The sequence below is a fragment of the Coregonus lavaretus genome (genome assembly GCF_964263955.1).
Source record: "Coregonus lavaretus genome assembly, contig: HAP1_SCAFFOLD_4945, whole genome shotgun sequence".
Taxonomy (NCBI): Eukaryota; Metazoa; Chordata; class Actinopteri; order Salmoniformes; family Salmonidae; genus Coregonus; species Coregonus lavaretus.
In genome coordinates, this window is record NW_028162552.1 from 1 (window position 1) to 24,622 (window position 24,622).

Here is a 24,622-nt window from a genome sequence, read left to right on the forward strand (position 1 = left end):
TGGGGTCATCTTCTACAGAAAGGGTACGGAGAGGAGAGGGGGGGGGGGGGCTGTCGCTCTGGGGTCATCTTCTACAGAAAGGGTACGGAGAGGAGGGGGGGGGGGGGGGCTGTCACTCTGGGGTCATCTTCTACAGAAAGGGTACGGAGAGGAGAGGGGGGGGGGGGGGCTGTCACTCTGGGGTCATCTTCTACAGAAAGGGGGAGAGGAGAGGGGGGGGGGGCTGTCACTCTGGGGTCATCTTCTACAGAAAGGGTACGGAGAGGAGAGGGGGGGGGGGGGCTGTCACTCTGGGGTCATCTTCTACAGAAAGGGTACGGAGAGGAGGGGGGGGGGGGGGGGGCTGTCACTCTGGGGTCATCTTCTACAGAAAGGGTACGGAGAGGAGAGGGGGGGGGGGGCTGTCACTCTGGGGTCATCTTCTACAGAAAGGGTACGGAGAGGAGGGGGGGGGGGGGGGGCTGTCACTCTGGGGTCATCTTCTACAGAAAGGGTACGGAGAGGAGAGGGGGGGGGGGCTGTCACTCTGGGGTCATCTTCTACAGAAAGGGTACGGAGAGGAGGGGGGGGGGGGGGGGCTGTCACTCTGGGGTCATCTTCTACAGAAAGGGTACGGAGAGGAGGGGGGGGGGGGGGCTGTCACTCTGGGGTCATCTTCTACAGAAAGGGTACGGGGGGGGGGGGGCTGTCGCTCTGGGGTCATCTTCTACAGAAAGGGTACGGAGGGGGGGGGGGGGGCTGTCGCTCTGGGGTCATCTTCTACAGAAAGGGTACGGAGAGGAGAGGGGGGGGGCTGTCGCTCTGGGGTCATCTTCTACAGAAAGGGTACGGAGAGGAGAGGGGGGGGGCTGTCGCTCTGGGGTCATCTTCTACAGAAAGGGTACCGGGGGGGGGGGGGGGGGCTGTCGCTCTGGGGTCATCTTCTACAGAAAGGGTACGGAGAGGGGGGGGGGGGGGGGGCTGTCGCTCTGGGGTCATCTTCTACAGAAAGGGTACGGAGGGGGGGGGGGGCTGTCGCTCTGGGGTCATCTTCTACAGAAAGGGTACGGAGAGGAGAGGGGGGGCTGTCGCTCTGGGGTCATCTTCTACAGAGAGGGTACGGAGGGGGGGGGGCTGTCGCTCTGGGGTCATCTTCTACAGAAAGGGTACGGAGAGGAGAGGGGGGGGGGGGCTGTCGCTCTGGGGTCATCTTCTACAGAAAGGGGGGGGGGGGGGCTGTCGCTCTGGGGTCATCTTCTACAGAAAGGGTACGGAGAGGAGAGGGGGGGGGCTGTCGCTCTGGGGTCATCTTCTAAAGAAAGGGTACGGAGAGGGGGGGGCTGTCACTCTGGGGTCATCTTCTACAGAAAGGGTACGGAGAGGAGAGGGGGGGGGGGGGGCTGTCGCTCTGGGGTCATCTTCTACAGAAAGGGTACGGAGAGGAGGGGGGGGGGCTGTCGCTCTGGGGTCATCTTCTACAGAAAGGGGGGGGGGGGGGGGGGCTGTCGCTCTGGGGTCATCTTCTACAGAAAGGGGGGGGGGGGGGGGGCTGTCGCTCTGGGGTCATCTTCTACAGAAAGGGGGGGAGGGGGGGGGGCTGTCACTCTGGGGTCATCTTCTACAGAAAGGGTACGGAGGGGGGGGGCTGTCGCTCTGGGGTCATCTTCTACAGAAAGGGTACGGAGAGGAGGGGGGGGGGGGCTGTCGCTCTGGGGTCATCTTCTACAGAAAGGGTACGGAGAGGAGAGGGGGGCTGTCGCTCTGGGGTCATCTTCTACAGAAAGGGTACGGAGAGGAGGGGGGGGGGGGCTGTCGCTCTGGGGTCATCTTCTACAGAAAGGGTACGGAGAGGAGAGGGGGGGGGGGGGGCTGTCGCTCTGGGGTCATCTTCTACAGAAAGGGTACGGAGGGGGGGGGGCTGTCGCTCTGGGGTCATCTTCTACAGAAAGGGTACGGAGGGGGGGGGGATGTCGCTCTGGGGTCATCTTCTACAGAAAGGGTACGGGGGGGGGCTGTCACTCTGGGGTCATCTTCTACAGAGGGGGGGGGGGGGGGGGTGTTTCAGTCTCAAACAGAGAGGTTTAGTGTGTGTATCCATGTTGGTTTCTCTCTCTTTCCCTCTCTGTGTGGGGGTGTCCTCCAGGAGTACGTAGTGTGGACCCGAAGGGAAAGGAGACTCTGTATAATCTGGAGTCTCTCATCAACCAGGCAGTGTTCCCAGGACTACAGGGAGGACCCCACAACCACGCCATCGCAGGTACAGGCACCTCTCTGGACACCTATATTGGCTTTATATACAGGCACCTAGACAGACATCCCCCAAGGCTTTATATACAGGCACCTAGACAGACATCTCCCAAGGCTTTATATACAGGCACCTAGACAGACATCCCCCAAGGCTTTATATACAGGCACCTAGACAGACATCTCCCAAGGCTTTATATACAGGCACCTAGACAGACATCTCCCAAGGCTTTATATACAGGCACCTAGACAGACATCTCCCAAGGCTTTATATACAGGCACCTAGACAGACATCTCCCAAGGCTTTATATACAGGCACCTAGACAGACATCTCCCAAGGCTTTATATACAGGCACCTAGACAGACATCTCCCAAGGCTTTATATACAGGCACCTAGACAGACATCTCCCAAGGCTTTATATACAGGCACCTAGACAGACATCACCCAAGGCTTTATATACAGGCACCTAGACAGACATCTCCCAAGGCTTTATATACAGGCACCTAGACAGACATCTCCCAAGGCTTTATATACAGGCACCTAGACAGACATCTCCCAAGGCTTTATATACAGGCACCTAGACAGACATCTCCCAAGGCTTTATATACAGTGGGGCAAAAAAGTATTTAGTCAGCCACCAATTGTGCAAGTTCTCCCACTTAAAAAGATGAGAGAGGCCTGTAATTTTCATCATAGGTACACGTCAACTATGACAGACAAATTGAGAAAAAAAAATCCAGAAAATCACATTGTAGGATTTTTAATGAATTTATTTGCAAATTATGGTGGAAAATAAGTATTTGGTCACCTACAAACAAGCAAGATTTCTGGCTCTCACAGACCTGTAACTTCTTCTTTAAGAGGCTCCTCTGTCCTCCACTCGTTACCTGTATTAATGGCACTTGTTTGAACTTGTTATCAGTATAAAAGACACCTGTCCACAACCTCAAACAGTCACACTCCAAACTCCACTATGGCCAAGACCAAAGAGCTGTCAAAGGACACCAGAAACAAAATTGTAGACCTGCACCAGGCTGGGAAGATTGAATCTGCAATAGGTAAGCAGCTTGGTTTGAAGAAATCAACTGTGGGAGCAATTATTAGGAAATGGAAGACATACAAGACCACTGATAATCTCCCTCGATCTGGGGCTCCACGCAAGATCTCACCCCGTGGGGTCAAATTGATCACAAGAACGGTGAGCAAAAATCCCAGAACCACACGGGGGGACCTAGTGAATGACCTGCAGAGAGCTGGGACCAAAGTAACAAAGCCTACCATCAGTAACACACTACGCCGCCAGGGACTCAAATCCTGCAGTGCAAGACGTGTCCCCCTGCTTAAGCCAGTACATGTCCAGGCCCGTCTGAAGTTTGCTAGAGTGCATTTGGATGATCCAGAAGAGGATTGGGAGAATGTCATATGGTCAGATGAAACCAAAATATAACTTTTTGGTAAAAACTCAACTCGTCGTGTTTGGAGGACAAAGAATGCTGAGTTGCATCCAATGAACACCATACCTACTGTGAAGCATGGGGGTGGAAACATCATGCTTTGGGGCTGTTTTTCTGCAAAGGGACCAGGACGACTGATCCGTGTAAAGGAAAGAATGAATGGGGCCATGTATCGTGAGATTTTGAGTGAAAACCTCCTTCCATCAGCAAGGGCATTGAAGATGAAACGTGGCTGGGTCTTTCAGCATGACAATGATCCCAAACACACCGCCCGGGCAACGAAGGAGTGGCTTCGTAAGAAGCATTTCAAGGTCCTGGAGTGGCCTAGCCAGTCTCCAGATCTCAACCCCATAGAAAATCTTTGGAGGGAGTTGAAAGTCCGTGTTGCCCAGCGACAGCCCCAAAACATCACTGCTCTAGAGGAGATCTGCATGGAGGAATGGGCCAAAATACCAGCAACAGTGTGTGAAAACCTTGTGAAGACTTACAGAAAACGTTTGACCTGTGTCATTGCCAACAAAGGGTATATAACAAAGTATTGACAAAACTTTTGTTATTGACCAAATACTTATTTTCCACCATAATTTGCAAATAAATTCATTAAAAAATCCTATAATGTGATTTTCTGGATTTTTTTTTCTCATTTTGTCTTTCATAGTTGACGTGTACCTATGATGAAAATTACAGGCCTCTCTCATCTTTTTAAGTGGGAGAACTTGCACAATTGGTGGCTGACTAAATACTTTTTTGCCCCACTGTACAGGCACCTAGACAGACATCTCCCAAGGCTTTATATACAGGCACCTAGACAGACATCTCCAAGGCTTTATATACAGGCACCTAGACAGACATCTCCCAAGGCTTTATATACAGGCACCTAGACAGACATCACCCAAGGCTTTATATACAGGCACCTAGACAGACATCTCCCAAGGCTTTATATACAGGCACCTAGACAGACATCTCCCAAGGCTTTATATACAGGCACCTAGACAGACATCTCCCAAGGCTTTATATACAGGCACCTAGACAGACATCTCCCAAGGATTTATATACAGGCACCTAGACAGACATCTCCCAAGGCTTTATATACAGGCACCTAGACAGACATCACCCAAGGCTTTATATACAGGCACCTAGACAGACATCTCCCAAGGCTTTATATACAGGCACCTAGACAGACATCTCCCAAGGCTTTATATACAGGCACCTAGATGACCTATGACACCTCACAACCACACTATGACACCTCACAACCACACTATGACACCTCACAACCACACTATGACACCTCACAACCACGCTATGACACCTCACAACCACACTATGACACCTCACAACCACACTATGACACCTCACAACCACACTATGACACCTCACAACCACACTATGACACCTCACAACCACACTATGACAGGTAAAGTAGCTATGACACCTCACAACCACACTATGACACCTCACAACCACACTGTGACAGGTAAAGTAGCTAGGACACCTCACAACCACACTATGACACCTCACAACCACACTATGACACCTCACAACCACACTATGACACCTCACAACCACGCTATGACACCTCACAACCACACTATGACACCTCACAACCACACTATGACACCTCACAACCACACTATGACACCTCACAACCACACTATGACACCTCACAACCACACTATGACAGGTAAAGTAGCTAGGACACCTCACAACCACACTATGACACCTCACAACCACACTATGACAGGTAAAGTAGCTAGGACACCTCACAACCACACTATGACACCTCACAACCACACTATGACAGGTAAAGTAGCTAGGACACCTCACAACCACACTATGACAGGTAAAGTAGCTAGGACACCTCACAACCACACTATGACACCTCACAACCACACTATGACAGGTAAAGTAGCTAGGACACCTCACAACCACACTATGACATCTCACAACCACACTATGACAGGTAAAGTAGCTAGGACACCTCACAACCACACTATGACACCTCACAACCACACTATGACAGGTAAAGTAGCTAGGACACCTCACAACCACACTATGACACCTCACAACCACACTATGACAGGTAAAGTAGCTAGGACACCTCACAACCACACTATGACACCTCACAACCACACTATGACACCTCACAACCACACTATGACACCTCACAACCACACTATGACACCTCACAACCACACTATGACAGGTAAAGTAGCTATGACACCTCACAACCACACTATGACAGGTAAAGTAGCTAGGACACCTCACAACCACACTATGACACCTCACAACCACACTATGACACCTCACAACCACACTATGACAGGTAAAGTAGCTATGACACCTCACAACCACACTATGACACCTCACAACCACACTATGACACCTCACAACCACACTATGACAGGTAAAGTAGCTAGGACACCTCACAACCACACTATGACAGGTAAAGTAGCTAGGACACCTCACAACCACACTATGACACCTCACAACCACACTATGACATCTCACAACCACACTATGAGACCTCACAACCACACTATGACAGGTAAAGTAGCTAGGACACCTCACAACCACACTATGACACCTCACAACCACACTATGACACCTCACAACCACACTATGACAGGTAAAGTAGCTATGACACCTCACAACCACACTATGACAGGTAAAATAGCTAGGACACCTCACAACCACACTATGACACCTCACAACCACACTATGACAGGTAAAGTAGCTAGGACACCTCACAACCACACTATGACATCTCACAACCACACTATGACACCTCACAACCACACTATGACACCTCACAACCACACTATGACAGGTAAAATAGCTAGGACACCTCACAACCACACTATGACATCTCACAACCACACTATGACACCTCACAACCACACTATGACAGGTAAAATAGCTAGGACACCTCACAACCACACTATGACATCTCACAACCACACTATGACACCTCACAACCACACTATGACACCTCACAACCACACTATGACAGGTAAAGTAGCTATGACACCTCACAACCACACTATGACAGGTAAAGTAGCTAGGACACCTCACAACCACACTATGACACCTCACAACCACACTATGACACCTCACAACCACACTGTGACAGGTAAAGTAGCTAGGACACCTCACAACCACACTATGACACCTCACAACCACACTGTGACAGGTAAAATAGCTAGGACACCTCACAACCACACTATGACAGGTAAAGTAGCTATGACACCTCACAACCACACTATGACACCTCACAACCACACTATGACAGGTAAAATAGCTAGGACACCTCACAACCACACTATGACACCTCACAACCACACTATGACAGGTAAAATAGCTAGGACACCTCACAACCACACTATGACATCTCACAACCACACTATGACATCTCACAACCACACTATGACACCTCACAACCACACTATGACAGGTAAAGTAGCTATGACACCTCAACCACACTATGACACCTAACAACCACACTATGACACCTCACAACCACACTATGACACCTCACAACCACACTATGACACCTCACAACCACACTATGACAGGTAAAGTAGCTAGGACACCTCACAACCACACTATGACAGGTAAAGTAGCTAGGACACCTCACAACCACACTATGACACCTCACAACCACACTATGACAGGTAAAATAGCTAGGACACCTCACAACCACACTATGACATCTCACAACCACACTATGACACCTCACAACCACACTATGACATCTCACAACCACACTATGACAGGTAAAATAGCTAGGACACCTCACAACCACACTATGACACCTCACAACCACACTATGACACCTCACAACCACACTATGACACCTCACAACCACACTATGACACCTCACAACCACACTATGACACCTCACAACCACACTATGACAGGTAAAGTAGCTAGGACACCTCACAACCACACTATGACACCTCACAACCACACTATGACAGGTAAAATAGCTAGGACACCTCACAACCACACTATGACACCTCACAACCACACTATGACACCTCACAACCACACTATGACACCTCACAACCACACTATGACAGGTAAAGTAGCTAGGACACCTCACAACCACACTATGACACCTCACAACCACACTATGACAGGTAAAATAGCTAGGACACCTCACAACCACACTATGACACCTCACAACCACACTATGACACCTCACAACCACACTATGACAGGTAAAATAGCTAGGACACCTCACAACCACACTATGACACCTCACAACCACACTATGACAGGTAAAATAGCTAGGACACCTCACAACCACACTATGACACCTCACAACCACACTATGACAGGTAAAGTAGCTAGGACACCTCACAACCACACTATGACACCTCACAACCACACTATGACACCTCACAACCACACTATGACACCTCACAACCACACTATGACACCTCACAACCACACTATGACACCTCACAACCACACTATGACACCTCACAACCACACTATGACACCTCACAACCACACTATGACACCTCACAACCACACTATGACACCTCACAACCACACTATGACACCTCACAACCACACTATGACACCTCACAACCACACTATGACACCTCACAACCACACTATGACACCTCACAACCACACTATGACACCTCACAACCACACTATGACACCACACAACCACACTATGACACCTCACAACCACACTATGACATCTCACAACCACACTATGACACCTCACAACCACACTATGACAGGTAAAGTAGCTAGGACACCTCACAACCACACTATGACACCTCACAACCACACTATGACAGGTAAAGTAGCTAGGACACCTCACAACCACACTATGACACCTCACAACCACACTATGACATCTCACAACCACACTATGACACCTCACAACCACACTATGACACCTCACAACCACACTATGACACCTCACAACCACACTATGACACCTCACAACCACACTATGACACCTCACAACCACTCTATGACAGGTAAAGTAGCTATGACACCTCACAACCACACTATGACACCTCACAACCACACTATGACACCTCACAACCACACTATGACACCTCACAACCACACTATGACAGGTAAAGTAGCTAGGACACCTCACAACCACACTATGACATCTCACAACCACACTATGACATCTCACAACCACACTATGACACCTCACAACCACTCTATGACACCTCACAACCACTCTATGACACCTCACAACCACACTATGACAGGTAAAGTAGCTAGGTCATCTCACAACCACACTATGACACCTCACAACCACACTATGACACCTCACAACCACTCTATGACAGGTAAAGTAGCTATGACACCTCACAACCACACTATGACACCTCACAACCACACTATGACACCTCACAACCACACTATGACACCTCACAACCACACTATGACACCTCACAACCACACTATGACACCTCACAACCACGCTATGACACCTCACAACCACACTATGACAGGTAAAGTAGCTAGGTCATCTCACAACCACACTATGACACCTCACAACCACACTATGACACCTCACAACCACACTATGACACCTCACAACCACACTATGACAGGTAAAGTAGCTAGGTCATCTCACAACCACACTATGACACCTCACAACCACACTATGACACCTCACAACCACACTATGACAGGTAAAGTAGCTAGGACACCTCACAACCACACTATGACACCTCACAACCACACTATGACAGGTAAAGTAGCTAGGTCATCTCACAACCACACTATGACACCTCACAACCACACTATGACACCTCACAACCACACTATGACAGGTAAAGTAGCTAGGTCATCTCACAACCACACTATGACACCTCACAACCACACTATGACACCTCACAACCACACTATGACACCTCACAACCACACTATGACAGGTAAAGTAGCTAGGACACCTCACAACCACACTATGACACCTCACAACCACACTATGACACCTCACAACCACACTATGACAGGTAAAGTAGCTAGGTCATCTCACAACCACACTGTGTGTGTGTGGTGTCCTAATGTACAGTGCATTGGGAAATTATTCAGACCCCTTGACTTTTTCCACATTTTGTTATGTTACAGCCTTATTCTAAAATGGATTAAATAAAAATGTCATCAATTTACACACAATACCCCATAATGACAAAGTGAAAGTTTTTTATACATTTTTGTAAATGTATAAAAAATAATTAAAACAGAAATACCTTATTTACGTAAGTATTCAGACCCTTTGCTATGAGACTCGAAATTGAGCTCAGGTACATCCTGTTTCCATTGATCATCCTTGAGATGTTTCTACAACTTGATTGGAGTCCACCTGTTGTAAATTCAATTGATTGGACATGATTTGGAAAGGCACACACCTGTCTATATAAGGTCCCACAGTTGGCAGTGCATGTCAGAGCAAAAACCAAGCTATGAATTGTCCGTAGAGAACCGAGACAGGATTGTGTAGAGGCACAGATCTGTGGATGGGTACCAAAACATTTCTGCAGCATTGAAGGTCCCCAAGAACACAGTGGCCTCCATCATTCTTAAATGGAAGAAGTTTAGAACTATCAAGACACTTCCCAGAGCTGGCCGCCCGGCCAAACTGAGCAATCGCGGGAGAAGGGCCTTTGGTCAGGGAGGTGACCAAGGACCCGATAGTCACTCTGACAGAGCTCCAGAGTTCCTCTGTAGAGATGGGAGAACCTTCCAGAAGGACAACCACCTCTGCAGCACTCCACCAATCAGGCCTTTATGGTAGAGTGGCCAGACGGAAGCCACTCCTTAGTAAAAGGCACATGACAGCCAACTTGGAGTTTGCCAAAAGGCACCTAAAGACTCTCAGACCATGAGATACAAGATTCTCTGGTCTGACGAAACCAAGATTGAACTCTTTAGCCTGAATGCCAGGCGTCACGTCTGTAGGAAACCTGGCACCATCCCTACGGTGAAGCATGATGGTGGTAGCATCATGCTGTGGGGATGTTTTCCAGCGGCAGGGACTGGAAGACTAGTCAGGATCGAGGGAAAGATGAACGACGGAGCAAAGTACAGAGAGATCCTTGATGAAAACCTGCTCCAGAGCGCTCAGGACCTCAGACTGGGGCGAAGGTTCACCTTCCAACAGGACAACGACCCTAAGCACACAGCCAAGACAATGCAGGAGTGGCTTCGGGACAAGTCTCTGAATGACCTTGAGTGGCCCAGCCAGAGCCTGGACTTGAACCCGATCTAACATCTCTGGAGAGACCTGAAAATAGCTGTGCAGCGACGCTCCCCATCCAACCTGACTGGGAGAAACTCCCCAAATACAGGTGTGCCAAGCTTGTAGCGTCATACCCAAGAAGACTCGAGGCTGTATTCGCTGCCAAAGGTGCTTCAACAAAGTACTGAGTAAAGGGTCTGAATACTTATGTAAATGTGATATTTGTTTTTTATTTGTAATACATTTGCAAAAAAATTCTACAAACCTGTTTTTGCTTTGTCATTATGGGGTACTGTGTGTAGATTGATGAGGGGGGGAAAAACTATGTAATCCATTTTAGAATAAGGCTGGAAAAAGTCAAGGGGTCTGAATACTTTCCGAAGGCACTGTATGTGTGACTCCTGGTGTGGTGGTGGCCTGGAGCAGGCTCTGAACCCAGAGTTTAAGGGTTAATGTGTGTTAATGTATGTTAATGTGTGTTAATGTATGTTAATGTCTGTTAATGTGGGTTAGTGTGTGTAATTGTGTGTAATTGTGTGTTAATGTGTGTTAATGTGTGTTAATGTGTGTTAATGTGTGTTAATGTGTGTTTAATGTGTGTTTAATGTGTGTTTAATGTGTGTTTAATGTGTGTTTAATGTGTGTTTAATGTGTGTTAGTGTGTGTTAATGTGTGTTAATGTGTGTTAATGTATGTTAATGTCTGTTAATGTGGGTTAGTGTGTGTAATTGTGTGTAATTGTGTGTTAATGTGTGTTAATGTGTGTTAATGTGTGTTAATGTGTGTTTAATGTGTGTTTAATGTGTGTTTAATGTGTGTTTAATGTGTGTTTAATGTGTGTTTAATGTGTGTTTAATGTGTGTTTAATGTGTGTTAATGTGTGTTAATGTGTGTTTAATGTGTGTTAATGTGTGTTAGTGTGTGTTTAATGTGTGTTAATGTGTGTTTAATGTGTGTTAATGTGTGTTAGTGTGTGTTAATGTGTGTTAATGTGTGTTAATGTGTCTCCAGGTGTTGCGGTGGCCCTGAAGCAGGCTTTGACCCCAGAGTTTAAGGCATATCAGTACCAGGTGCTCTCTAACTGCAGAGCTATGGCCAACGCCCTCATCAACCACGGGTACAAGATCGTCACCGGTGAGACAATAATGTTGTGGTTAACAGACTTAACACCTGCGTTGGACCACACTGTAACCCAGCGTTGCCCAAACTGGCTCCTGGGGACCCCAAGGGGTGAATATTTGGGGTTTTGCCCGAGCACTTGTGTAATGCTAGTTTGGGAAACGCTGCTGTTAGGGATGGGCTCAGTTATTAACCCTGTGTGTTAACTAGGGATGGGCTCAGTTATTAACCCTGTGTGTTAACTAGGGATGGGCTCAGTTAATAACCCTGTGTGTTAACTAGGGATGGGCTCAGTTATTAACCCTGTGTGTTAACTAGGGATGGGCTCAGTTATTAACCCTGTGTGTTAACTAGGGATGGGCTCGGTTATTAACCCTGTGTGTTAACTAGGGATGGGCTCAGTTATTAACCCTGTGTGTTAACTAGGGATGGGCTCGGTTATTAACCCTGTGTGTTAACTAGGGATGGGCTCAGTTATTAACCCTGTGTGTTAACTAGGGATGGGCTCAGTTATTAACCCTGTGTGTTAACTAGGGATGGGCTCAGTTATTAACCCTGTGTGTTAACTAGGGATGGGCTCAGTTATTAACCCTGTGTGTTAACTAGGGATGGGCTCAGTTATTAACCCTGTGTGTTAACTAGGGATGGGCTCAGTTATTAACCCTGTGTGTTAACTAGGGATGGGCTCAGTTATTAACCCTGTGTGTTAACTAGGGATGGGCTCAGTTATTAACCCTGTGTGTTAACTAGGGATGGGCTCAGTTATTAACCCTGTGTGTTAACTAGGGATGGGCACAGTTATTAACCCTGTGTGTTAACTAGGGATGGGCTCAGTTATTAACCCTGTGTGTTAACTAGGGATGGGCTCAGTTATTAACCCTGTGTGTTAACTAGGGATGGGCTCAGTTATTAACCCTGTGTGTTAACTAGGGATGGGCTCAGTTATTAACCCTGTGTGTTAACTAGGGATGGGCTCAGTTATTAACCCTGTGTGTTAACTAGGGATGGGCTCAGTTATTAACCCTGTGTGTTAACTAGGGATGGGCTCAGTTATTAACCCTGTGTGTTAACTAGGGATGGGCTCAGTTATTAACCCTGTGTGTTAACTAGGGATGGGCTCAGTTATTAACCCTGTGTGTTAACTAGGGATGGGCTCGGTTATTAACCCTGTGTGTTAACTAGGGATGGGCTCGGTTATTAACCCTGTGTGTTAACTAGGGACGGGCTCAGTTATTAACCCTGTGTGTTAACTAGGGATGGGCTCAGTTATTAACCCTGTGTGTTAACTAGGGATGGGCTCAGTTATTAACCCTGTGTGTTAACTAGGGACGGGCTCAGTTATTAACCCTGTGTGTTAACTAGGGATGGGCTCAGTTATTAACCCTGTGTGTTAACTAGGGATGGGCTCAGTTATTAACCCTGTGTGTTAACTAGGGATGGGCTCAGTTGTTAACCCTGTGTGTTAACTAGGGATGGGCTCAGTTATTAACCCTGTGTGTTAACTAGGGATGGGCTCAGTTATTAACCCTGTGTGTTAACTAGGGATGGGCTCAGTTATTAACCCTGTGTGTTAACTAGGGATGGGCTCAGTTATTAACCCTGTGTGTTAACTAGGGACGGGCTCAGTTATTAACCCTGTGTGTTAACTAGGGATGGGCTCAGTTATTAACCCTGTGTGTTAACTAGGGATGGGCTCAGTTATTAACCCTGTGTGTTAACTAGGGATGGGCTCAGTTATTAACCCTGTGTGTTAACTAGGGATGGGCTCAGTTATTAACCCTGTGTGTTAACTAGGGATGGGCACGGTTATTAACCCTGTGTGTTAACTAGGGATGGGCTCAGTTATTAACCCTGTGTGTTAACTAGGGATGGGCTCAGTTATTAACCCTGTGTGTTAACTAGGGATGGGCTCAGTTATTAACCCTGTGTGTTAACTAGGGATGGGCTCAGTTATTAACCCTGTGTGTTAACTAGGGATGGGCTCAGTTATTAACCCTGTGTGTTAACTAGGGATGGGCTCAGTTATTAACCCTGTGTGTTAACTAGGGATGGGCTCAGTTATTAACCCTGTGTGTTAACTAGGGATGGGCTCAGTTATTAACCCTGTGTGTTAACTAGGGATGGGCTCAGTTATTAACCCTGTGTGTTAACTAGGGATGGGCACAGTTATTAACCCTGTGTGTTAACTAGGGATGGGCTCAGTTATTAACCCTGTGTGTTAACTAGGGATGGGCTCAGTTATTAACCCTGTGTGTTAACTAGGGATGGGCTCAGTTATTAACCCTGTGTGTTAACTAGGGATGGGCTCAGTTATTAACCCTGTGTGTTAACTAGGGATGGGCTCGGTTATTAACCCTGTGTGTTAACTAGGGATGGGCTCGGTTATTAACCCTGTGTGTTAACTAGGGACGGGCTCAGTTATTAACCCTGTGTGTTAACTAGGGATGGGCTCAGTTATTAACCCTGTGTGTTAACTAGGGATGGGCTCAGTTATTAACCCTGTGTGTTAACTAGGGACGGGCTCAGTTATTAACCCTGTGTGTTAACTAGGGATGGGCTCAGTTATTAACCCTGTGTGTTAACTAGGGATGGGCTCAGTTATTAACCCTGTGTGTTAACTAGGGATGGGCTCAGTTGTTAACCCTGTGTGTTAACTAGGGATGGGCTCAGTTATTAACCCTGTGTGTTAACTAGGGATGGGCACGGTTATTAACCCTGTGTGTTAACTAGGGATGGGCTCAGTTATTAACCCTGTGTGTTAACTAGGGATGGGCTCAGTTATTAACCCTGTGTGTTAACTAGGGATGGGCTCGGTTATTAACCCTGTGTGTTAACTAGGGATGGGCTCAGTTATTAACCCTGTGTGTTAACTAGGGATGGGCACGGTTATTAACCCTGTGTGTTAACTAGGGATGGGCTCAGTTATTAACCCTGTGTGTTAACTAGGGATGGGCTCAGTTATTAACCCTGTGTGTTAACTAGGGATGGGCTCAGTTATTAACCCTGTGTGTTAACTAGGGACGGGCTCAGTTGTTAACCCTGTGTGTTAACTAGGGACGGGCTCAGTTGTTAACCCTGTGTGTTAACTAGGGACGGGCTCAGTTGTTAACCCTGTGTGTTAACTAGGGATGGGCTCAGTTATTAACCCTGTGTGTTAACTAGGGATGGGCTCAGTTATTAACCCTGTGTGTTAACTAGGGATGGGCTCAGTTATTAACCCTGTGTGTTAACTAGGGATGGGCTCAGTTATTAACCCTGTGTGTTAACTAGGGATGGGCTCAGTTATTAACCCTGTGTGTTAACTAGGGATGGGCTCAGTTATTAACCCTGTGTGTTAACTAGGGATGGGCACGGTTATTAACCCTGTGTGTTAACTAGGGATGGGCACGGTTATTAACCCTGTGTGTTAACTAGGGATGGGCTCAGTTATTAACCCTGTGTGTTAACTAGGGATGGGCTCAGTTATTAACCCTGTGTGTTAACTAGGGATGGGCTCAGTTATTAACCCTGTGTGTTAACTAGGGATGGGCTCAGTTATTAACCCTGTGTGTTAACTAGGGATGGGCTCAGTTATTAACCCTGTGTGTTAACTAGGGATGGGCACGGTTATTAACCCTGTGTGTTAACTAGGGATGGCCACGGTTATTCAATATCCCAACGGACGTTAATATTATAATACTTGTGTGAGTATTCATCTTTGCACTAAAACAATTTATAGGCCTATTTTAACATTGAAAAGTTTATTGTACGTTTTATTAAAATATATAGATTTGACATGGTTACATAAAATGATTCATGTTATATCATTTTGTTAATTTATTAATATATATATTTTTTAATTTAATAAAACAAACTTTTCAATGTAGGTTTTATGACATGCGCCCCATAGAAATACCTGTAGCCGTCCGGTAGCCTTCACGTGTGTTGCTTGTTGTTCAAAGCTGCAAAAATATACACAAATTATGCATTATCTGATGAAATTGCTTTAGAAAGGGGCACAAGACAGGGATGTCCTCTCTCCCCCTTCATGTTTGCTTTAGAAAGGGGCACAAGACAGGGATGTCCTCTCTCCCCCTTCATGTTTGCTTTAGAAAGGGGCACAAGACAGGGATGTCCTCTCTCCCCCTTCATGTTTGCTTTAGAAAGGGGCACAAGACAGGGATGTCCTCTCTCCCCCCTCATGTTTGCTTTAGAAAGGGGCACAAGACAGGGATGTCCTCTCTCCCCCCTCATGTTTGCTTTAGAAAGGGGCACAAGACGTTTCTGAACGGAAGCAAACTAAATGGGGAGGGATCTACCTGAATTTGTCCAATAGAAACTCTTGTTTTAGTTGCAAACTGTTTGGACAAATGATTCCACACCTTCTCTTTCTCTTCCCTAATGACGCCAGTGTGTGTTCAGTCTTCGGTCTGGTGTCTGTAGAATATCATAGCCTATTCACAAAATAGTCCAAATTGGTGGAGTGAAATGAAATTAATAACTTGTTTCAAAAAAAGTATTAAAAAAAAAAATATGGAAAAGTGGTGCGTGCATATGTATTCACCCCCTTTGCTATGAAGCCCCTAAATAAGATCTGGTGCAACCAATTACCTTCAGAAGTCACATAATTAGTTAAATAAAGTCCACCTGTGTGCAATCTAAGTGTCACATGATCTCAGTATATATACACCTGTTCTGAAAGGCCCCAGAGTCTGCAACACCACTAAGCAAGGGGCACCACCAAGCAAGCGGCACCATGAAGACCAAGGAGCTCTCCAAACAGGTCAGGGACAAAGTTGTGGAGACATACAGATCAGGGTTGGGTTATAAAAAAATATCTGAAACTTTGAACATCCCACGGAGCACCATTAAATCTATTATTAAAAAATTGAAAGAATATGGCACCACAACAAACCTGCCAAGAGAGGGCTGCCCACCAAAACTCACGGACCAGGCAAGGAGGGCATTAATCAGAGAGGCAACAAAGAGACCAAAGATAACCCTGAAGGAGCTGCAAAGCTCCACAGCGGAGATTGGAGTATCTGTCCATAGGACCACTTTAAGCCGTACACTCCACAGAGCTGGGCTTTACGGAAGAGTGGCCAGAAAAAAGCCATTGCTTAAAGAAAAAAATAAGCTAACACGTTTGGTGTTCGCCAAAAGGCATGTGGGAGACTCCCCAAACATATGGAAGAAGGTACTCTGGTCAGATGAGACTAAAATTGAGCTTTTTGGCCATCAAGGAAATGCTATGTCTGGCGCAAACCCAAAACCTCTCATCACCCAGAGAACACCATCCCCACAGTGAAGCATTTTGGTGATACAAACCCCCCAAAAATCCATTTTAATTCCAGGTTGTAAAGCAACAAAATAGGAAAAATGCCAAGGGGGGTGAATACTTTGGAAAGCCACTGTAGCTGAGAAGGAAAAGCAGACTGTGAGGTGGAATTGAGGTACGGTAATGGAAGTACAGGTGCAATGCTTCACCATCTGAAAGCGACGCACCGCGAGACCTAAACTGTTGCTGGCAGCAGCGCAGCTGCGTTGTGAATTTACGGGACATTTTATGCATTTTTCTTATTGTTTTAACGGAAAACTGTTTTATTTTTTTGCTGTTTTTAAACGTTAAGAATAGTGGTCCATTTGTCACATCCCTAGTTGCTATATGGTTGTCTTAATGTTGTTATATGGTTGTGTTAATGTTGCTATATGGTTGTGTTAATGTTGCTAAATGGTTGTCTTAATGTTGCTATATGGTTGTGTTAATGTTGCTATATGGTTGTCTTAATGTTGCTATATGGTTGTGTTAATGTTGCTATATGGTTGTGTTAATGTTGCTATATGGTTGTGTTAATGTTATATGGTCGTGTTCATCAAATCAAATCGTATTTGTCACATACACGTGTTTAGCAGATGTTATTGTGCGTGTAGCGAAATGCTTGTGCTTCTAACTCCGACAGTGCAGGAATATCTAGCAAGTAATATCTAACAATTTTACAACATATACCCAATACAAACAAATGTTGTCTTAATGTTGCTATATGGTTGTGTTAATGTTGCTATATGGTTGTGTTAATGTTGCTATATGGTTGTGTTAATGTTGCTATATGGTTGTGTTAATGTTGCTATATGATGGTTGTGTTAATGTTGCTATATGGTTGTCTTAATGTTGCTATATGGTTGTCTTAATGTTGCTATATGGTTGTGTTAATGTTGCTATATGGTTGTGTTAATGTTGCTATATGATGGTTGTGTTAATGTTGCTATATGGTTGTCTTAATGTTGCTATATGGTTGTCTTAATGTTGCTATATGGTTGTGTTAATGTTGCTATATGGTTGTCTTAATGTTGCTATATGGTTGTGTTAATGTTGCTATATGGTTGTGTTAATGTTGCTATATGGTTGTGTTAATGTTGCTATATGGTTGTGTTAATGTTGCTATATGGTTGTGTTAATGTTGCTATATGGTTGTGTTAATGTTGCTATATGGTTGTGTTAATGTTCTCCAGGGGGTTCTGATAACCATCTGATCTTATTGGACCTGAGGCCCAATGGGACGGACGGAGGACGAGCTGAGAAGGTTCTAGAAGCTGCTGCCATCGCCTGCAACAAGAACACCTGCCCAGGTAAGTAACCGACACTGTCCTCTGTAGGTGATAAGAGTGCTCTGCGTCCCAGCGGTCTGTGTGTGTGTGTATATACGTAATGTGTGTGTGTGTGTGTGTGTGTGTATATACGTAATGTGTGTGTGTGTGTGTATATACGTAATGTGTGTGTGTGTGTGTGTGTGTGTATATACGTAATGTGTGTGTGTGTGTGTGTGTGTGTATATACGTAATGTGTGTGTGTAGGTGATAAGACTGCTCTGCATCCCAGCGGTCTGTGTGTGTGTGTGTATATACGTAATGTGTGTGTGTGTGTGTATATACGTAATGTGTGTGTGTGTGTGTGTGTGTGTGTGTGTAGGTGATAAGAGTGCTCTCCGTCCCAGCGGTCTGTCTGTGTGTGTGTGTGTATATACGTAATGTGTGTGTGTGTGTGTGTGTATACGTAATGTGTGTGTGTGTGTGTGTGTGTGTGTGTATAGGTGATAAGAGTGCTCTGCGTCCCAGCGGTCTGAGGTTCGGCTCTCCTGCTCTGACCTCCAGAGGAATGGTGGAGGATGACTTCAGGAAGGTCGCAGAGTTCATCCACAGAGGTAACTCCTGACCTCTTAACACTAACCCTCAGAGGTGACCTTTAACCCCTTGACCTCTGTGTCTAGAGGCAGTAGGTGCTGACCCTAGATGTCCAGCCAGCAGACCAAGGCCTCTCTAACCCCCCTGACCCTCTGTGTCTATAGGCAGTAGGTGCTGACCCTAGATGTCCAGCCAGCAGACCAAGGCCCCTTTAACCCCTTGACCTCTGTGTCTATAGGCAGTAGGTGCTGACCCTAGATGTCCAGCCAGCAGACCAAGGCCCCTTTAACCCCCTGACCCTCTGTGTCTATAGGCAGTAGGTGCTGACCCTAGATGTCCAGCCAGCAGACCAAGGCCCCTTTAACCCCTTGACCTCTGTGTCTATAGGCAGTAGGTGCTGACCCTAGATGTCCAGCCAGCAGACCAAGGCCCCTTTAACCCCTTGACCTCTGTGTCTATAGGCAGTAGGTGCTGACCCTAGATGTCCAGCCAGCAGACCAAGGCCTCTCTAACCCCTTGACCTCTGTGTCTAGAGGCAGTAGGTGCTGACCCTAGATGTCCAGCCAGCAGACCAAGGCCCCTTTAACCCCTTGACCTCTGTGTCTAGAGGCAGTAGGTGCTGACCCTAGATGGTCCAGCCAGCAGACCAAGGCCCCTTTAACCCCTTGACCTCTGTGTCTAGAGGCAGTAGGTGCTGACCCTAGATGTCCAGCCAGCAGACCAAGGCCCCTTTAACCCCCTGACCCTCTGTGTCTAGAGGCAGTAGGTGCTGACCCTAGATGTCCAGCCAGCAGACCAAGGCCCCTTTAACCCCCTGACCTCTGTGTCTATAGGCAGTAGGTGCTGACCCTAGATGTCCAGCCAGCAGACCAAGGCCCCTTTAACCCCTTGACCTCTGTGTCTATAGGCAGTAGGTGCTGACCCTAGATGTCCAGCCAGCAGACCAAGGCCCCTTTAACCCCTTGACCTCTGTGTCTATAGGCAGTAGGTGCTGACCCTAGATGTCCAGCCAGCAGACCAAGGCCCCTTTAACCCCTTGACCTCTGTGTCTAGAGGCAGTAGGTGCTGACCCTAGATGTCCAGCCAGCAGACCAAGGCCCCTTTAACCCCTTGACCTCTGTGTCTATAGGCAGTAGGTGCTGACCCTAGATGTCCAGCCAGCAGACCAAGGCCCCTTTAACCCCTTGACCTCTGTGTCTATAGGCAGTAGGTGCTGACCCTAGATGTCCAGCCAGCAGACCAAGGCCCCTTTAACCCCTTGACCTCTGTGTCTATAGGCAGTAGGTGCTGACCCTAGATGTCCAGCCAGCAGACCAAGGCCCCTTTAACCCCTTGACCTCTGTGTCTATAGGCAGTAGGTGCTGACCCTAGATGTCCAGCCAGCAGACCAAGGCCTCTCTAACCCCTTGACCTCTGTGTCTAGAGGCAGTAGGTGCTGACCCTAGATGTCCAGCCAGCAGACCAAGGCCTCTCTAACCCCTTGACCTCTGTGTCTAGAGGCAGTAGGTGCTGACCCTAGATGTCCAGCCAGCAGACCAAGGCCCCTTTAACCCCTTGACCTCTGTGTCTAGAGGCAGTAGGTGCTGACCCTAGATGTCCAGCCAGCAGACCAAGGCCTCTCTAACCCCTTGACCCTCTGTGTCTAGAGGCAGTAGGTGCTGACCCTAGATGTCCAGCCAGCAGACCAAGGCCCCTTTAACCCCTTGACCTCTGTGTCTATAGGCAGTAGGTGCTGACCCTAGATGTCCAGCCAGCAGACCCAAGGCCTCTCTAACCCCCCTGACCCTCTAAACACCCTTGTTTCTCCTTACAGGGATCCAGATTACCCTGGACATCCAGGCGTCTCTGCAGCCCAAGGCGACCCTGAAGGAGTTTAAGGAGGCCCTGGCAGGAGAGGAGAAGCACCGGGAGCGGGTAGCAGAACTGAAGGGGGAGGTGGAGGCTTTCGCTGGGGGGTTCCCCATGCCGGGTCTGGAGGAACTGTAGAAGAACTGGATCTGATGGTTCTTACTGCTGGACGGCTGGCTGAGAGAGAGAGGGAGTGTATATGTGTTTGACAAAGTGTGTGTGTGTGTGTGTGTGAGGGAGTGTGTGTTTGACAAAGTGTGAGGGAGTGTGTGTGTGAGGGGGTGTGTGGGAGTGTCTGTGTGTGTGTGTGTGTGTGTGTGTGTGTGTGTGTGTGTGAGAGAGAGGGAGTGTGTGTGTGTGTGTGAGGGAGGGTGTGTGTGTGTGTGTGATCTGTGTGTGTGTGTGAGGGAGTGAGTGCTTGAGGTCTATTCCTCTACTGTTTCACCCTGTTGAATAAAGCTCCACCTCCTTTCCAACGCCTTAAAGGAAATATCCTCTCAAACTATATTCTGCTGTTTGTTTCGTTAGTCCACTGTTGATACAGTCCCTCAACTTTTCAAGATAAAGGACTTTCACGAAGCAAAGTGTCACTTGCCACGTCATCGTACTTCTTGAAATTGCTATATCTTGAAAAGTTGACTTTCTGTACAGTGGACTAACGAAACAAACAGCAGAATATAGTTTGAGAGGATATTTCCTTTAATAACCAATCACAGCCTTCAGAATACCTGGGCCGTTCAGCTATTGGTCCCGACAGACCTGCGACTGTGACATCGCTGTTGCTCATCCCAAATGGCATCCTGTTACCCATATAGGACACAGAGTCCACGACACGAGGGAATAGGGGGCTATTTGGGATGCATGAAGCCTCTTTGAGAAAAGTGTTTTAACTTGACTGTTTCCTTCTCTGTTGTCCTCTGCCTTGACTGACTGTTTCCTTCTCTGTTGTCCTCTGCCTTAACTGACTGTTTCCTTCTCTGTTGTCCTCTGCCTTAACTGACTGTTTCCTTCTCTGTTGTCCTCTGCCTTAACTGACTGTTTCCTTCTCTGTTGTCCTCTGCCTTAACTGACTGTTTCCTTCTCTGTTGTCCTCTGCCTTAACTGACTGTTTCCTTCTCTGTTGTCCTCTGCCTTAACTGACTGTTTGCTTCTCTGTTGTCCTCTGCCTTAACTGACTGTTTCCTTCTCGGTTGTCCTCTGCCTTAACTGACTGTTTCCTTCTCTGTTGTCCTCTGCCTTAACTGACTGTTTCCTTCTGTCTGCCTTAACTGACTGTTTCCTTCTCGGTTGTCCTCTGCCTTAACTGACTGTTTCCTTCTCTGTTGTCCTCTGCCTTAACATACTGTTTCCTTCTCTGTTGTCCTCTGCCTTAACTGACTGTTTCCTTCTCTGTTGTCCTCTGCCTTAACTGACTGTTTCCTCTGTTGTCCTCTGCCTTAACTGACTGTTTCCTTCTCTGTTGTCCTCTGCCTTAACTGACTGTTTCCTTCTGTTGTCCTCTGCCTTAACTGACTGTTTCCTTCTCGGTTGTCCTCTGCCTTAACTGACTGTTTCCTTCTGTTGTCCTCTGCCTTAACTGACTGTTTCCTTCTCTGTTGTCCTCTGCCTTAACTGACTGTTTCCTCTGTTGTCCTCTGCCTTAACTGACTGTTTCCTTCTCTGTTGTCCTCTGCCTTAACTGACTGTTTCCTTCTCGGTTGTCCTCTGCCTTAACTGACTGTTTCCTTCTCGGTTGTCCTCTGCCTTAACATACTGTTTCCTTCTCTGTTGTCCTCTGCCTTTACTGACTGTTTCCTTCTCTGTTGTCCTCTGCCTTAACTGACTGTTTCCTTCTCGGTTGTCCTCTGCCTTAACATACTGTTTCCTTCTCTGTTGTCCTCTGCCTTTACTGACTGTTTCCTTCTCTGTTGTCCTCTGCCTTAACTGACTGTTTCCTTCTCTGTTGTCCTCTGCCTTAACTGACTGTTTCCTTCTCGGTTGTCCTCTGCCTTAACTGACTGTTTCCTTCTCTGTTGTCCTCTGCCTTAACTGACTGTTTCCTTCTGTTGTCCTCTGCCTTAACTGACTGTTTCCTTCTCGGTTGTCCTCTGCCTTAACTGTTTCCTTCTCGGTTGTCCTCTGCCTTAACGGTTTGATGTAATAAAACTCAGATGTGTAACACACCTCAGTCACTACAGTCTCCTTTTTTTCTTCAGAAGATGAAAGATACTGTGGACAGATTGATAGAGCTCATCGTGGTTAGGTTGGATAGATGAGAGGGAATCAATGGATGTGATTAGAGCATGCATTGTGGTTTAGATATAGAGTCCATCGACCATTAGGATTTGGTTCCAGATAGTGGCTTGCGAAAGTATTCACCCCCCTTGGCATTTTTCCTATTTTGTTGCCTTACAACCTGGAATTAAAATAAAAAATTTTGGTGGGGGTTTGTATTATTTGATTTACACAACATGCCTACCACTTTTGAAGATGCAAAATATTTTTTTTTGTGAAACAAACAAGAAATAAGACAAAAAAACAGAAAACTTGAGCGTGCATAACTATTCACCCCCCCCCCCCCCCCAAAGTCAATATTTTGTAGAGCCACCTTTTGCAGCAATTACAGCTGTAAGTCTCTTGGGGTATGTCTCTATAAGCTTGGCACATCTAGCCACTGGGATTTTTGTCCATTCTTCAAGGCAAAACTGCTCCAGCTCCTTCAAGTTGGATGGGTTCCGCTGGTGTACAGCAATCTTTAAGTCATACCACAGATTCTCAATTGGATTGAGGTCTGGGCTTTGACTAGGCCATTCCAAGACATTTAAATGTTTCCCCTTAAACCATTTAAATGTTTGCTTTAGCAGTATGCTTAGGGTCATTGTCCTGCTGGAAGGTGAACCTCCGTCCCATTCTCAAATCTCTGGAAGACTGAAACCGGTTTCCTTCAAGAATTTCCCTGTATTTAGCGCCATCCTTCAATTCTGACCAGTCTCCCAGTCCCTGCCAATGAAAAACATCCCCACAGCATGATGCTGCCACCACCAAGCTTCACTGTGGGGATGGTGTTCTCGGGGTGATGAGAGGTGTTGGGTTTGCACCAGACATAGCATTTTCCTTAATGGCCAAAAAGCTCAATTTTAGTCTCATCTGACCAGAGTACCTTCTTCCATATGTTTGGGGAGTCTCCCACATGCCTTTTGGTGAACACCAAACGTGTTTACTTATTTTTTTTTCTGGCCACTCTTCCGTAAAGCCCAGCTCTGTGGAGTGTACGGCTTAAAGTGGTCCTATGGACAGATACTCCAATCTCCGCTGTGGAGCTTTGCAGCTCCTTCAGGGTCATCTTTGGTCTCTTTGTTGCCTCTCTGATTAATGCCCTCCTTGCCTGGTCCGTGAGTTTTGGTGGGCGGCCCTCTCTTGGCAGGTTTGTTGTGGTGCCATATTCTTTCAATTTTTAAATAATGGATTTAATGGTGCTCCGTGGGATGTTCAAAGTTTCAGATCTTTTTTTATAACCCAACCCTGATCTGTACTTCTCCACAACTTTGTCCCTGACCTGTTTGGAGAGCTCCTTGGTCTTCATGGTGCCGCTTGCTTGGTGGTGCCCCT

The 24,622-nt window shown here is 46.9% G+C and overlaps 2 protein-coding genes across 2 annotated transcripts; one reads left to right on the forward strand and one right to left on the reverse strand.

Annotated features, from left to right (window-relative positions):
* Nucleotides 1-1,875: 1,875 nt before the first annotated feature.
* LOC311119163 (serine hydroxymethyltransferase, cytosolic-like) lies at nt 1,876-23,196 on the forward strand (the record flags this gene model as incomplete). The annotated part of the gene is made up of 6 exons (XM_084193906.1): nt 1,876-1,929; nt 2,123-2,236; nt 11,921-12,043; nt 18,518-18,634; nt 19,096-19,206; nt 21,000-23,196. Coding segments are annotated over 6 exons (692 nt in total), but the record flags the coding sequence as incomplete, so codon positions are not given.
* On the reverse strand, nt 7,569-9,701 carry LOC311119164 (uncharacterized protein; the record flags this gene model as incomplete). Its single annotated transcript, XM_084193907.1, has 6 exons — nt 7,569-7,589; nt 7,682-7,718; nt 7,839-8,333; nt 8,376-8,804; nt 9,237-9,287; nt 9,694-9,701. 6 exons carry the CDS (start codon nt 9,699-9,701, stop codon nt 7,569-7,571), a joined length of 1,041 nt encoding a protein of 346 aa, XP_084050033.1.
* Nucleotides 23,197-24,622: the final 1,426 nt, after the last annotated feature.